Raw genomic sequence first — 13,401 nt, forward strand, 5'->3', positions numbered from 1 at the left:
CCGTTAGCATTAGCAAACACATCGATAGCGTTGCTAAGCGCCCGCTCTCCGCAAAACCAGTGCTGTGGGCGGGAAGGGGCGTTGCCTTCAACAGCCTCGCTCCTGATTGGCTCTTTGGTTGCTATAATACAGTCGTAATTACAAATAAATTAGCCGCTATAACTGCTAGCCTCGATGAGCTAACGTTCCACTGCTAGCCAAACGCTGTGTTGACGTTACGCTCACTTCTTTAAACAGTCAAAGTTCAGTTTAACATCCATTTAAACGTCCAATAAAGTTTTACTTTGTGCGTTTACGATGGAACGATACAAGAGATCGACCGATTACGAAACCGATCGTTTAAAATCCAGAGCAAACGATGGACGATAACCTCTGACCGATTTAAATGTACTACAAACTTTAAAACGTGACCACGGCGCTCTGATCGGTCTGAGGTTAAAGTGTGAAAATAAAGCTTTATGTGGATTTTTTTATGCGGCAGATCGACCAAAACAAAATATCGCCCTCTGCTGGAGATTTAAGGCAGTTTGTCGATACGTGAAAAAGTCCAGTTAATATTTACGTTTGAATTTAAAGTGCTAATAAACACGTCGATGAAATATGTCGTTTATAACAAGACGTTTTCTTATTTTATTACAAACAAACAAAAACACGTCACATTTTCAAACTGCGCTCGTTTGTTTAGAGTCACATTTATTTATCGTCGTCTTTACGTTTGGACGAGTGAAGAGCAGCTGGATCCAGGGTTTATTTCTGCTCTGTAGCCGAGTTCTGCGGAGAAAAAATTCAGATTATTATTATTATTATGACTCTAGTTTCACTTTCACGTGGACATTTGTTTTTAATCTTATAATTTACTGTTAAATTACCGTATTTTCCGGACGATAAGTGTCATTTTGTTCACAGTTTGTCCGAGGGTGCGACTTATATGTGACTTTATTCAAATAGATAATTTCACATCTTTCCACTGAACATTTAAAATATCAACATTACGCTGATTTAAAAGACAAAGAGAAAAACACTGAACAAACATGAGCCTAAAATAAAGTCGTATTCTGCCGAGCGACGCTTCATCTTCCTCTGGAGTTGGTGGATTTGTTCAGAATCGACACCGAGGATGAAGAATTCAGTGGATTTATTGATTTGGAGTGAGATCCAGAGTAAACTTGTTGCTTTTTCTTCTTTATTTATCTGATTAACTGTTAATATCTTACGTTAACAAACCAGACACGTGTTCAGTTCTGTCTGTGCTTCATGGAGCTGAATAAATATAAATGTGTTAAGTTAGCGTTAGCATTAGCATTAGCGTTAGCGTGATGTCCTGATATTCAGCCTGTTGTTCCACATTTTATTATTATTATTATAACTTGACTTTAAAGATAAAATGTCTGTTCTTGGTCTCGGATTTTGTAAAATAAATTTCCCCCCAAAATGCGACATGTTTTTTTCTTCCTTATTCTGCATTTTTTTGCTGCTGTGACTTAAACTCCAGAGCGATTTGGACAATATGACTTTTTTGTTTATATATTTTGTTTTTGCCTTATATAAATAATAGTAATAACATTAATACATAAATCATTAATAAATATGATTATGAAATGGGCGTAATGTTCAAATCCACAGCTGTGAATCTGGTTTTGTTTTGAGTTTGTGCTTCGCCAAATATTACGCAGCTTTTATCTTAAACTTTGACATTAAATTATAAAAACACATCCGAGATTTCAAAATAAAACATTTTCGTCAAGTTTAGGATGTACGTTTTTTCTTTCAGTTCATATTTCTTTACATAATGAATATTTCAAAACTCAGATCTGCCTCATAAAACACAGATTTTGTACCTTAAGTTTCCGCAGAGCTCGGAACATTTTTGGCGTTGGTGGTTTATTTTGAAAGAGCGTCATTCCTTTGGGTTTGTCCTCGGCTTTGGCTCCGGTCGGAGCTTTGGCCTTCATCAGTTTCCTCAAAGATAAAAGTCCAAACGTTAAACTGTTGATCTGATCTGTGTTTGTCTGATAGAGTCACAGTCACAAACGGAACTGGAGGGTTTGGATTTATTCACACGATTTAACACATAAACCCTCTCTCTCCTCTCTCTCTTCTCTCCGCTCTCTCTTCCCTCTCTCTCCTCTCTTTTCTCCTCTCTCTTCCCTCTCCTCTCTCTTATCTCTCCTCTCTCTTATCTCTTCCCCCCCTCTCTCTCGCCTCTCCCTCTTCCCTCTCTCTCCTCTCTTTTTTCCTCTCTCTTCTCCCTCTCTTATCTCTTCCCCCCCTCATCTCCTCTCATCTCCTCTCCTCTCTCTTCCCTCTCTCTCATCTCCTCTCTCCCTCTTCTCTCTCTCTCCTCTCTCTCTCTCTCATCTCCTCTCTTCTCTCCACGCTGTCTTATCTCTCTTCTCTCTCCCTCCCCTCTCCTGTCCTCTCTCTCTCATCTCCTCTTCTCTCTCCCCCTTCTCTCTCTCTTCTCTAACCCCTCTCTCTTCCTCCCCTCTCTTTTCTCTCTCCTCTCCTCTTCTCTCTCTTTTTCTTCTCTCTCTCTCCTCCTTCTCCCCCTCCTTCGCTCCTTTCTCTGTCTCCTCTCTCTTTCTCTCCTGTTATTTATCTCTTCTCTTTCTCTCTCTTCATGTGGTGATACAGGAAGTGCTCCACTGTGTTTTTAAACTCCACACACCTTCATTTATAGAATCATTTGGATCATTTCAGTCCTGGAGTTGTCTCTTATCTCGACTGAACTAAAGGTAAAAGTCGCTGTTCACTTGAAAACTCCCACTTGATGACATCACAAGGTGGAACGTCGCATTTTGATCTTTGTAGATGTAACAGACTAATAATAAAATGCGACTCAAACATGTGAATGAAACAAAACACACGTCCAGGTCTGTTTGTGACGCACTCACTCTGTTCTAACATGTTTTAAAGAGTTAGTTTTGTGTCACATTTTACTTTTAAATGGTGTTTCAGATCAGATTCTCTCGTGGTTTTACTTTCGTCTCTCTCCGCTCACCTTCCTTTCCGGGCCAACACTTTCTGCGATTCGGGATAATGAACCAGGATGTCGAACAGATCCTTCTTCTCCAGCACAGACAGATTAGCGAAGCCGTGGGCCTTTACGTTGGCGGTGCGTCTGTTTCCTCCGTCTTTGGCCGACTGGAGTAAACTGGAGCGGAGATTCACGTCGGCGTTAATCGTTTTAATCGTTTTAATCGTTTTATGTAAAAGTAAACGTGAAGTCCAGACCTGATCTCTCCAAACACACATCCGGCCTTCAGAGTCACAAACACGATGCTGTTGTCGGGTCCTCCCACCACCTGCACCGCTCCGCTCTTTATGATGTACATCTCTTTACCGATGTCGCCCTGGAAACACAAAAAACAGCACATTTATCTTTAAAAACGACTCGACGTTGTGTTAATCTAACCTTTATCGTCCTAAATACTACGACGAAAACGACTATTTATGCAGAAAAAAGTGCGAGGAAACAGTGGATTTATATAAAAATACAGATTAAACTTGTGAATCGTGAGTTTAATCCGACTTTTTTTACAGATAAATACAGAAAAAAAACGCCACATCTTCAGCCCCTCGTTCACGTTTCTGCTGCGTAACATTATGATCCACGTTTCAACCGATTAATCGAATAAACCACTAAAGGCTGAAGCTTTGATCAGATTTAACACAAAAACAGTGAAAAAACTCGTCTTTTCACAAAACCCAGAGGTGGAAGAAGAACTAGAGTTTGTTACTGAAGTAAAAGTACAGATACTGAGGCAAAGAAGTACTCAAGTGAAAGTAAAAGTATCACATGAAAAAATCTACTTGAGTAAAAGTATTAAAGTACCTGTTTAAAAATGTACTTAAATTCTGTGATAAATACTTTTATTTTTACTCTTTAAGTACATTTTTAAACAGGTACTTTAATACTTTCATGTGATACTTTCTTTTACTCGACAATATTTTTTTTACTCTTACTTGAGTATTTTTTTACTCTTGGGTATTTTTATTTTTTTTACTCAAGTTTTTTTTTTTTAATCTTGACTCAGAATCTGTGATAAATACTTTTACTTTTTACTCTAAGTACATTTTCAAACAGGTACTTTAATACTTTTACTTAAGTAGATTGTTTTCATGTGATACTTTGACTTTTCCCTAAGTATCTGTACTTTTTAAAGTAACAGAATCATTTCCTTCTTTTCTCTGAGTATTTATGATCTAAATGTGTCACTCACTTTTCTGACCACAAAGTCTCCAGGAAGATAAATGATGGACTTGAGCCTGAGGAGCATGTCCACCAACATCTGCTGATCACAGCCCTGAGGAAACGAGAGGAAACGAGAGGAAACGAGAGAGGAAACGAGAGAGGAAACGAGAGAGGAAACATGAGAGGAAACGATGAGGAAACGAGAGGAAACGAGAGGAAACACCAGAGGAAACGAGAGGAAACATGAGAGGAAACATCAGAGGAAACGATGAGGAAACGATGAGGAAACACCGGAGGAAACACCAGAGGAAACAAGAGAGGAAACACCAGAGGAAACACGAGAGGAAACGACGAGGAAACACCAGAGGAAACACCAGAGGAAACACCAGAGGAAACGACGAGGAAACACCGGAGGAAACACCAGAGGAAACATGAGAGGAAACACGAGAGGAAACACCAGAGGAAACGAGAGGAAACATGAGAGGAAACACCACAGGAAACACCCGAGGAAACGATGAGGAAACACCAGAGGAAACACCAGAGGAAACGACGAGGAAACACCAGAGGAAACGAGAGAGGAAACACCAGAGATGTTAAAACATCCTTGCTTCATTTATTTATGGAAAAGTGTGGCACCTTGAACAGGTCAATCTTCTGGAAAGTCGCTAAGTTGATGTCCACAGCGATCGCCGTCTTCATCACTAAAGGCATTTTATCCAGCAGCTCCGACTCGTCTGAGGAGGAGACGAGACGGTCGAACCGCGGCGGCCATGTTTATATAATGTCTGTATAATTACCCAGCATGCCCTGCGCGGCCCAGGTGTAGTTGTACCACATTCGGACTCTGTTCTGAACCATCTTGGGGATGTGGTACGTGTTCATGTAGGACACGCAGTCGTCCATCGACGCTCTGAAGTACGTCTGCGCCGCCGTGGCCGCGCCGATCACGTCCCTCATCTGGAAAAAACACTTTAATGAAGGGCCCAGATTATTTTATTTATCTTTTCTCTCTCTCCTCCCATCCTCTTTTTCTCTTTCTCCCCTCCTCTCTCTCCTTTCTCTCATTCCCCCTCCTCCCTCTGTTATTTATCTCCTCTCTCCTTCCTCTCTTATTTATCTCCTCTCCTCCCTCTCCTCTCTTTCTCTCTCTCCTTCCTCTTTCATCTCTTTCTCTCTTCTTTCTGTCTCTTCTCTCTCCTCCCTTCCTCTCTCTTCCCCTCCTCTTTCTCTTCTCTCTCTTCATGTTGTGAGAACTGAACTAAAGTCGGCGTTGGAGGAAGTATAACACTGGCCACGCCCCTTGACCTCTGACCTGTCCAATCAAACTGGAGAAGACGAAGACGCCGATGAAGAAGTTCAGCATCTGGAAGGAAATCTCGTACGTGTTGGTCGGCTCTGGGAGACCGCCGATGTTTATGAGACTCCGCACGGCGAAATAATAACACCGGAGATATCTGAAGACACGAGAGACAAAGACATGGACCAGAGAGGACAAGACAGAGACAGAGGACAAGAGAGAGACAGAGGACGAGACAGAGGACAAGAGAGAGACAGAGGACAATAATAACACCTCAGATATCTGAAGACACGAGAGACAAAGACATGAGAGGACGAGAGAGAGACAAGACAGAGACAAGACAGAGGACAAGAGAGAGACAGAGGAAGAGACAGAGGACAAGAGAGAGAGGACAAGAGAGAGACAGAGGACAATAATAACACCTCAGATATCTGAAGAGACGAGAGACAAAGACATGGACCAGAGAGAGGACAGGACAGGAAGGTTTCTCAGTGTGGCTTTAAACCACAGACTGTATAAAGACGTGGACAGAGTGAGACGTCCCCGTCCTCTCGGGGTCACTACATTTGTCTCCTCGGCGTCTCCCTCTTCTGTCGTCACAGACTACGGCTCCTGCGCTGCATAAAAATGTCCCACATAAAGCTTTACTCGTCCTCGTACTCACGCCGTCCCGTTCCCGTCGTAGACCCAGTGGCTGGTGCCCAGGCCCTGGTGGAGCGAGGCCACGTAGTAGATGCAGGAGTTAAGGTGCAGCGCGTACAGGAGGTACCCGGTCGTACGAGCCACTCTGAACAAAAACACATCCACAGTGAAAAAAAAAACAGTTTAAACGCACAACAAACAGAAAGACTCACCTCCAGATATAAGCCTTCGCCATGATGCTCTCCAGACGATCACTGAACTCAAAAAAAGAATCGAGCTGAAGAAACGAGAAGACAAATATACAAATATAAAAATACACACGTTTAATTTTATAAACACAATTATGATAAATGTTTCAAACATCACGTCCATGAACATCCTGCTCAAGTACAGAGCAAACAAAAAACACATAAGTCCAGACTGTGAGAAAGAAGAGAGACAAAGCCCCGTGAAAACACACACAGACACACACACACACACACACGCCCATTCATACAAATACAAATGATCCGAGAGCTTCTTTTTAACTCAGTTCCAGTCTTTTCTCTGTCACAGTGACTGAGGTCACCCTGAGGTCACCCTGAGGTCGCCCTGAGGTCACCCTGAGGTCGCGTTCACACTGCACTCGCTCCAGAGCTTGGCTCCAGAGGAGGGCGGGGCCGCTCTGTCTCCTGTCTCTCGGAGCGGCCCTTTACTGTGGTCCAGAGTGAGACGTGTGGTCCAGAGTGAGACGTGTTCACTCCGGCCTCTGCTCTCACACAGAATGTGAACTTCACTAATGAAACGACCGAGTTAAAAACAACGACAAAACTGGAAAAACACAACGTGATTCAAATGGAAATAAAAAATACACTAGGGCTGTAAATGTGAGTTTAAAAGAGCGTCTGGGAAATAGTAAATAATCATAATAACAAATAAATAAAACACAAATCAAACAAACTGTGGAGTTTTGATCTGAAGTGTCTTACTCTGATGAAACGGTTGAGACGATAAACAGACGAGAACTCAAAGTGTAAACAGAGCAGGTCGAACGGAACGATGCTGAACAGGTCGGTCTGAAGACGAGAAACGAGAAACACAAAGAGGAGAAAATATGAAGACAACCAGGAAAAAACAGGAAATAAACATAAACAACCAGGAAAAACGGGCAAATAGAAAAGTAATTTTGCTTTGAAAAGTCTCACCTTAAATTTGGGGGATTTCCGGTAATGTTCTTTGGTCATGACTCTGTCTTTCTGCACAGATAAAAGTTTAACATTTTAAAGGTGTATTCTGGGATCTGTCTCCGGTGCGTCTCCATGGTGATTCTGAGCCTTAAACTTAAAAATGTTCTTGTATCTGCTCCATCACTGGTGCTTGTTTTGCAAAAGAAAACAACAACAAACAACTAAAAAACCCTAACCTGCTCATCTCCACTGATTATAAATAAGTTTAATGCCATAATGTGAAACATTCCAAGCAAAGCAATAACATCTCCATGGAGACAGGCAGGTGCAAGAAAAGTGACTGAGTTTCTTACGATTATGTCTCCGGCTTTCACAAACTGGAGGCGGGGCTGCCAGATGATGATGTCGATGACGTTGATGATGTCACTGACGACGTCGAAGAAGATCCAGAAGGGGTTCACGACGGCGTTATGGAAGGGGAACGCCAGACGAGCCGTACACAGCCACACGTTATAGTTGTACGCCACGGCGACGAACGCCATCCACGAAATGTACCTCCGATCTGAAGCACAGAGACGAGAGCTGAGACCAGGGAACGCCGCACGAGACGTTACACACACACCAGGTTTAAACGAACCTGTCACACACACACACACCCCCCCCCCACACACCCACACACACACACACACTGGGGGAGAAGTGTCTTGCTCAAGGACACATCAACGGTTCTGACCTGAGGGAGCAGGATTCAGCTCCACCTTCAGATCACAAGAAGAATCAAATATATGAAGTAAGTAAGATGTATGGAATTATGTAACAATTAAAACAAGGTGAATAATTCAACAATATTATATATATATATATATATATATATATATATATATATATATATATATATATTTTCAACACCTCAAAGCTTCCACCCTCTGGTCTGTTGAAAAATATTTAGTAGATTTATTTAACTTTTTACTTCATAATTCCATATATGTTCATATATTTGGTGTCTGTGTAACATGTATGAAGAAGTAAAAATAAAGACAAAAAAACACCAAATGTACACCTGTCTCACACTCTGTACACCTGTCTCACACCTCTCTAAACCGGTCTCACCCCCCTGTACACCTGTCTCACACCTCTCTACACCTGTCTCACACCTGTCTCACACTCTGTACACCTGTCTCACACCTCTCTACATCTGTCTCACCCCTGTATGCCTGTCTCACACCCCATATACCTGTCTCACATCTCTACACCTGTCTCACCCCTGTGCTCCTGTCTCACACTCAGTGCACCTGTCTCACCCCCGTGCACCTGTCTCACCCCTGTGCTCCTGTCTCACACTCTGTACACCTGTCTCACCCCCGTGCACCTGTCTCACACCCCGTGCACCTGTCTCACCCCCGTGCACCTGTCTCACCTGTGAAGGGGTCTATGGTGGACCCCAGCACCTCGTCCATCTTGGCCTCGATGGGGTGGAACAGAACGTCGAAACAGCGACAGTGGAATTCTGGGAGGATCCTCTGTTTCCTCTTGGCCTCTGCTGCCAGTCTCTCTTCTTCTGCCTTTTTCTCAGCCTCCAGACGCTTCTCCTCGTCTTTCTTCTTCTTCTCCTCCGCCTTTTTGGCCGCTTCCTCTGCTTTCTTTTTGTCCGCCTCCTCCTTGGCGATGCGTTCCTCCTCCTTCATTCGGATGTAGTCCTCCTTTTTATAAATGGGAGCTGAAAAGAGAAAAGAGAAAACCAAGTCCCTCGGGTCCTGACTGGAACCAGGAAGTACTTCTCACATGTTTAGTCCTGGTTTAGTCCTGGTTTAGTCCTGGTTTAGTCCTGGTTTAGTCCCGGTTTAGTCCTGGTTTAGTCCCCCAGTTTAGTCCTGGTTTAGTCCTGGTTTAGTCCTGGTTTAGTCCCGGTTTAGTCCTGGTTTAGTCCCCCAGTTTAGTCCTGGTTTAGTCCCCGTTTAGTCCCGTTTTAGTCCCGTTTTAGTCCCATTTTAGTCCCGGTTTAGTCCCGGTTTAGTCCCGGTTTAGTCCCGGTTTAGTCCCGGTTTTGTCCCGTTTTAGTCCCGTTTTAGTCCCGGTTTAGTCCCGGTTTAGTCCCGTTTTAGTCCCGGTTTAGTCCCGGTTTAGTCCCGTTTTAGTCCCGGTTTAGTCCCGTTTAGTCCTGGTTTAGTCCCGTTTTAATCCCGTTTTAGTCCCATTTTAGTCCCGTTTTAGTCCCGGTTTAGTCCCGTTTTAGTCCCATTTTAGTCCCGTATTAGTCCCGTTTTAGTCCCGGTTTAGTCCCGGTTTAGTCCCGTTTTAGTTCCGGTTTAGTCCCGGTTTAGTCCCGGTTTAGTTCCGTTTTAGTCCCGGTTTAGTCCCGGTTTAGTCCCGGTTTAGTCCCGGTTTAGTCCCGGTTTAGTCCTGGTCTGTTTGTTTGCCCCTTTAAGGTGTAATTCCTGTACTCACTGACAGGGGGGGTGATTTCTGGAGACGTGGCGTATGGATCTATGACTTTTTCTTTCAGCTCTTTTGTTCGATCTTTGAGTAGTTTGCCCACGGCTCGGAGATGGTCGTCTGCGTAACGAGAGTAGACGACGGGCGGAGGAGACTTCGGCGGCTCATCACTGGGGAAAGAGAAAAATATGTTACAAAATGAAATATGTTTAAAAAGCGAATGAAGAGGAGAGTCCACAGTCAGGGCCGTCCACAGACATTTGGGGGCCCGGGTCAAGAAGCCTCAGATGGGCCCCTCTATAAAACAAATGAATCATCACAAACAGACCTGGAGTTGAGTTTTGTTTTTGCAGATTTAGGCTGAGTTCTTCTCTCAAAATGAAAAAACGCTCTGTTCCACCTTGTGATGTCATCGTGTGGTGATACAGGAAGTGCTCCGCTGTGTTTTTAAACTCCACACACTGAACTAGAATCATTTGGATCATTTCAGAAATCCTGGAATGGCCACTTATGTCGACTGAACTAAAGGTAAAAGCAGCTGTTCAACTTGAAAACTACCACTTGATGACATCACAAGGTGGAACAGAGCGTTTTGAGCTTTGGGGATGTCACAGACTAATAATAAATGAAACAAAACACAACTCCAGGTGTGTTTTTGACGCGTTAACAAAATTCTAGCTGCTTAAAGAGTCAGTTTTGTGTAATATTGTACCTTTTATGTACGTAGCAAGTAAGATCTACGGAAAGGCGAGCCCACTCACAGTAAGAATACATGTTTTTCAAATGGTTCAAACCAACTCGAACTCAATAAATGCAACATCAACAGGTCTGACGCCATAAACACACACACACCCCCCCCCCCCCCCACACACACACACACTAAAAAGTTGTGTTAAATGATCTATTAGCGACACAAAATGATAAAATACATTCTATAATTTGTTGTTTTCAACTTGTTTTATTCTGTGTTTCACCAGAGGCTGATTCTGCCCCGAGACACAGTGTTGCTCCTCTGCGTGGTCACTGTGTGGTCACTGCGGGGCACTAATACCTATAAGCCTCTAATCTGCTTTTCCCTCTTTAGCCTCAGACTGTCACATTGTGGAGGCGGAGTCACACAGCATAAAGCACAAAACACAAAACACACAACATAAAACACACAGCATAAAGCACAAAACACACAACACACAACATACAACATAAAGCACACAGGAACGGAGCGAGTGGAGACGTGTCTCACCCTTTTCCCTCCTCTGGGTTTGCAGCAGCAGGAGCTCCAGGGGCAGGAGCTCCAGGGGCAGGAGCTCCAGGGGCAGGAGCTCCAGGGGCAGGAGCTCCAGGGGCAGGAGCTCCAGGGGCAGGTGCGGCCGGGGCAGGTGCGGCCGGGGCAGGTGCGGCCGGGGCAGGTGCGGCCGGGGCAGGGGCTAAAAATATAAAAAAAACACATTGAATAAATCAGGTTTAATCAAAAGGACATCATCTTTAGGCTCAACACGTCATTAGTGTTTTTCTTTAGAATTATTTACAATTCATGAATTTCGTTATTTGTTAGAATCTACTTAAATAAAAAAGAAAGAAAGAAAGAAAGACAGCAAGAAAGAGAGACAGAAAGAAAGACAGACAGACAGAGACTTTACTCTCCGGCCCATGGCTCCTGTATAAATGTGTCTATATAAATCTACTCTTTTTGTGTCTGTGTCTATATTTACTCATTTATTTTTAATTCATTTCATTTTTGTTCACTGTGTCTTAAAACCTTAAAAATCTATAAAAAAACAGATGAGACGCCATCTTGACGCCTAATGCTCCACCCTTAAGATAAGCCCCGCCCCTCCACAGAGTGTCCAGGACGTCACAGTGTTTTTGTAATTCTGACCACAGGTATCATAGCAACCAAAGAGCCAATCCAGAGCGAGGCCGTTTGTTTACGTCTGTGTTTCCAGGTGCAGCTCTCACCTGGTTTAGGCTCCTCCTCCTTTGCTTCTTTCTTTTCTTCTTTTTTCTCCTCATCTTTTTTCGGGGGCTCCTCCTTTTTCTCCGGAGGTTTTTCTTCCTGTTAACGAACACGTTTACAGTTTGTCCACAGACGAAGGCGGTTTGAGTCCGGCTCTCGACATAAACATCGTCTGTCGAGCGTCAGATTCAACGACTCACAGGTCAGCGGTGCAACTCCAGCCCTCACAGACGAACACTGTTGTTGTGTCCTTGGGCAAGACACTTAACCCCCCTCTCCCCCCATTGTACACACAAAAATGTCAATGATTTTAATTGATCTGGTGTAAAAAAAAACAAAAAACTGAACACACACTGGACGCACTAATACAATAAAACAGAGTAACATGGGTTTTTCCAGGCGTCGCCATGGCAACACCGTGCAAAATACAAACATGGCCCCCGGACTTTTTTGACGGGGACGACCTGAAGAGTCACTGCGCCAAATTTCACCTCCTTGAACGAAGCCAATACGTTTTTATATCACTTTGAAATGTAGAAAATGTGGAAAGTAAAAGTAGTAAAGTACTGTACTTAAGTAAATATTTAGGCGTCTGTACTTTACTTTAGTACATTTTACAGTGGTACTTTTTACTTTTACTTGAGTACATTTGAGAGCAGTATCTGTACTTTCTACTCCACTACTTCTTATTGTGTGAGAAAAGTCTGAGGTTTTATTTTTAACACGTTTATAATTTAAACAAAACAAAAATATACAAATAAAAACAGAAGAAAAAACAATTCAATTATTTCTGTTGAACAAAATTCAGCTCAAATCTTTATCAAAATCTCCACATTTGAAGATTTAAAGACTCAAAATCTGTGAGAAATACTTTTACTTTTTACTCTTTAAGTACATTTTTAAACATGTACTTTAATACTTTTACTTAAGTAGATTTTTCATGCGATACTCTTACTTGAATATTTTTTTTACTCTTAATTTACTATTTTATTTTTTACTCTTGAATATTTTTTATTTTTACTCTTGAGCACTTTTTATTTTTTACTCTTGAATATTTTTGATTTTTACTCTTGAGCACTTTTTTTTTTTACTCTTGAATATTTTTTATTTTTACTCTTGAGTATTTCTTTTACTCCAGTATTTGTACTTTTACTCACTCAAATACTTCCTCCACCTCTGTACACACACAGGGCCAAAACTGACGGAGCTGCAGTTGGAGTTTCAAACATAAAACATTTCCATTGTCATTATTTTAGACACTTTAAATCTGTCTGTACTGAGCTCTTTAGCGCCCCCTGTAGACCCGAGCAAAACTTACCACAAATCACACTTATTTCCAATCAAATGACTTTAGTTAAGGTCGACACTTAAAGCACAGTAGTAGTAGTAGTAGTCGTAGTCGTAGTAGCACATTGTAGTAAGAGGGCGGGTCTTACCTTTGCGGGTGGAGGCGGGGCTTGCGGTGGGGTCTCGGGCTCGGTGGGCTTCAGCCGCCGCTTGAACCAGCTGAACATCGTCTCTATGATCCACAGAAATAACACCAGAGCCTCCTGTGTGTCCCGGGACGACTCGTGTCCTCGCCTCGCTCCAAACACTGAGCCAATTAATTCTTTAGACTCATTAATTCTAAGTTGGCCACGCCCCCTTTGCTCCACAGGACTACAGACACCAGAGGGCGCTGCGGTTCACGAGTCTACGGTTAAGAAAAGGATAT

At 42.9% G+C, this 13,401-nt stretch overlaps 1 protein-coding gene across 1 annotated transcript; it reads right to left on the reverse strand.

Moving 5' to 3' along the window:
• Positions 1-747: 747 nt before the first annotated feature.
• On the reverse strand, positions 748-13,201 carry cngb3.1 (cyclic nucleotide gated channel subunit beta 3, tandem duplicate 1). The gene is made up of 18 exons (XM_033986223.1): positions 13,124-13,201; positions 11,690-11,786; positions 10,974-11,157; positions 9,746-9,903; positions 8,718-9,017; positions 7,654-7,862; positions 7,319-7,369; positions 7,103-7,189; positions 6,347-6,411; positions 6,157-6,279; positions 5,508-5,649; positions 4,993-5,152; positions 4,832-4,929; positions 4,224-4,307; positions 3,235-3,353; positions 3,002-3,154; positions 1,839-1,959; positions 748-771 (listed from the first exon to the last, which is right to left on the reverse strand). Exons 1-18 carry the CDS (start codon positions 13,199-13,201, stop codon positions 748-750), a joined length of 2,253 nt encoding a protein of 750 aa, XP_033842114.1.
• Between the last annotated feature and the right edge of the window lie 200 nt (positions 13,202-13,401).

This window comes from Periophthalmus magnuspinnatus, chromosome 20, assembly GCF_009829125.3.
Source record: "Periophthalmus magnuspinnatus isolate fPerMag1 chromosome 20, fPerMag1.2.pri, whole genome shotgun sequence".
Taxonomy (NCBI): domain Eukaryota; kingdom Metazoa; phylum Chordata; class Actinopteri; order Gobiiformes; family Gobiidae; genus Periophthalmus; species Periophthalmus magnuspinnatus.

Coding starts and splice junctions, on each gene's coding strand:
- cngb3.1 (XM_033986223.1), bottom strand. CDS start 13,201: ATGTTCAGCTGGTTCAAGCGGCGGCTGAAGCCCACCGAGCCCGAGACC. Junction 11,787..13,123: donor CCCCGCCTCCACCCGCAAAG/GTAAGACCCGCC, acceptor GTTCGTTAACAG/GAAGAAAAACCTCCGGAGAA. Junction 7,370..7,653: donor TGAAAGCCGGAGACATAATC/GTAAGAAACTCA, acceptor TTATCTGTGCAG/AAAGACAGAGTCATGACCAA.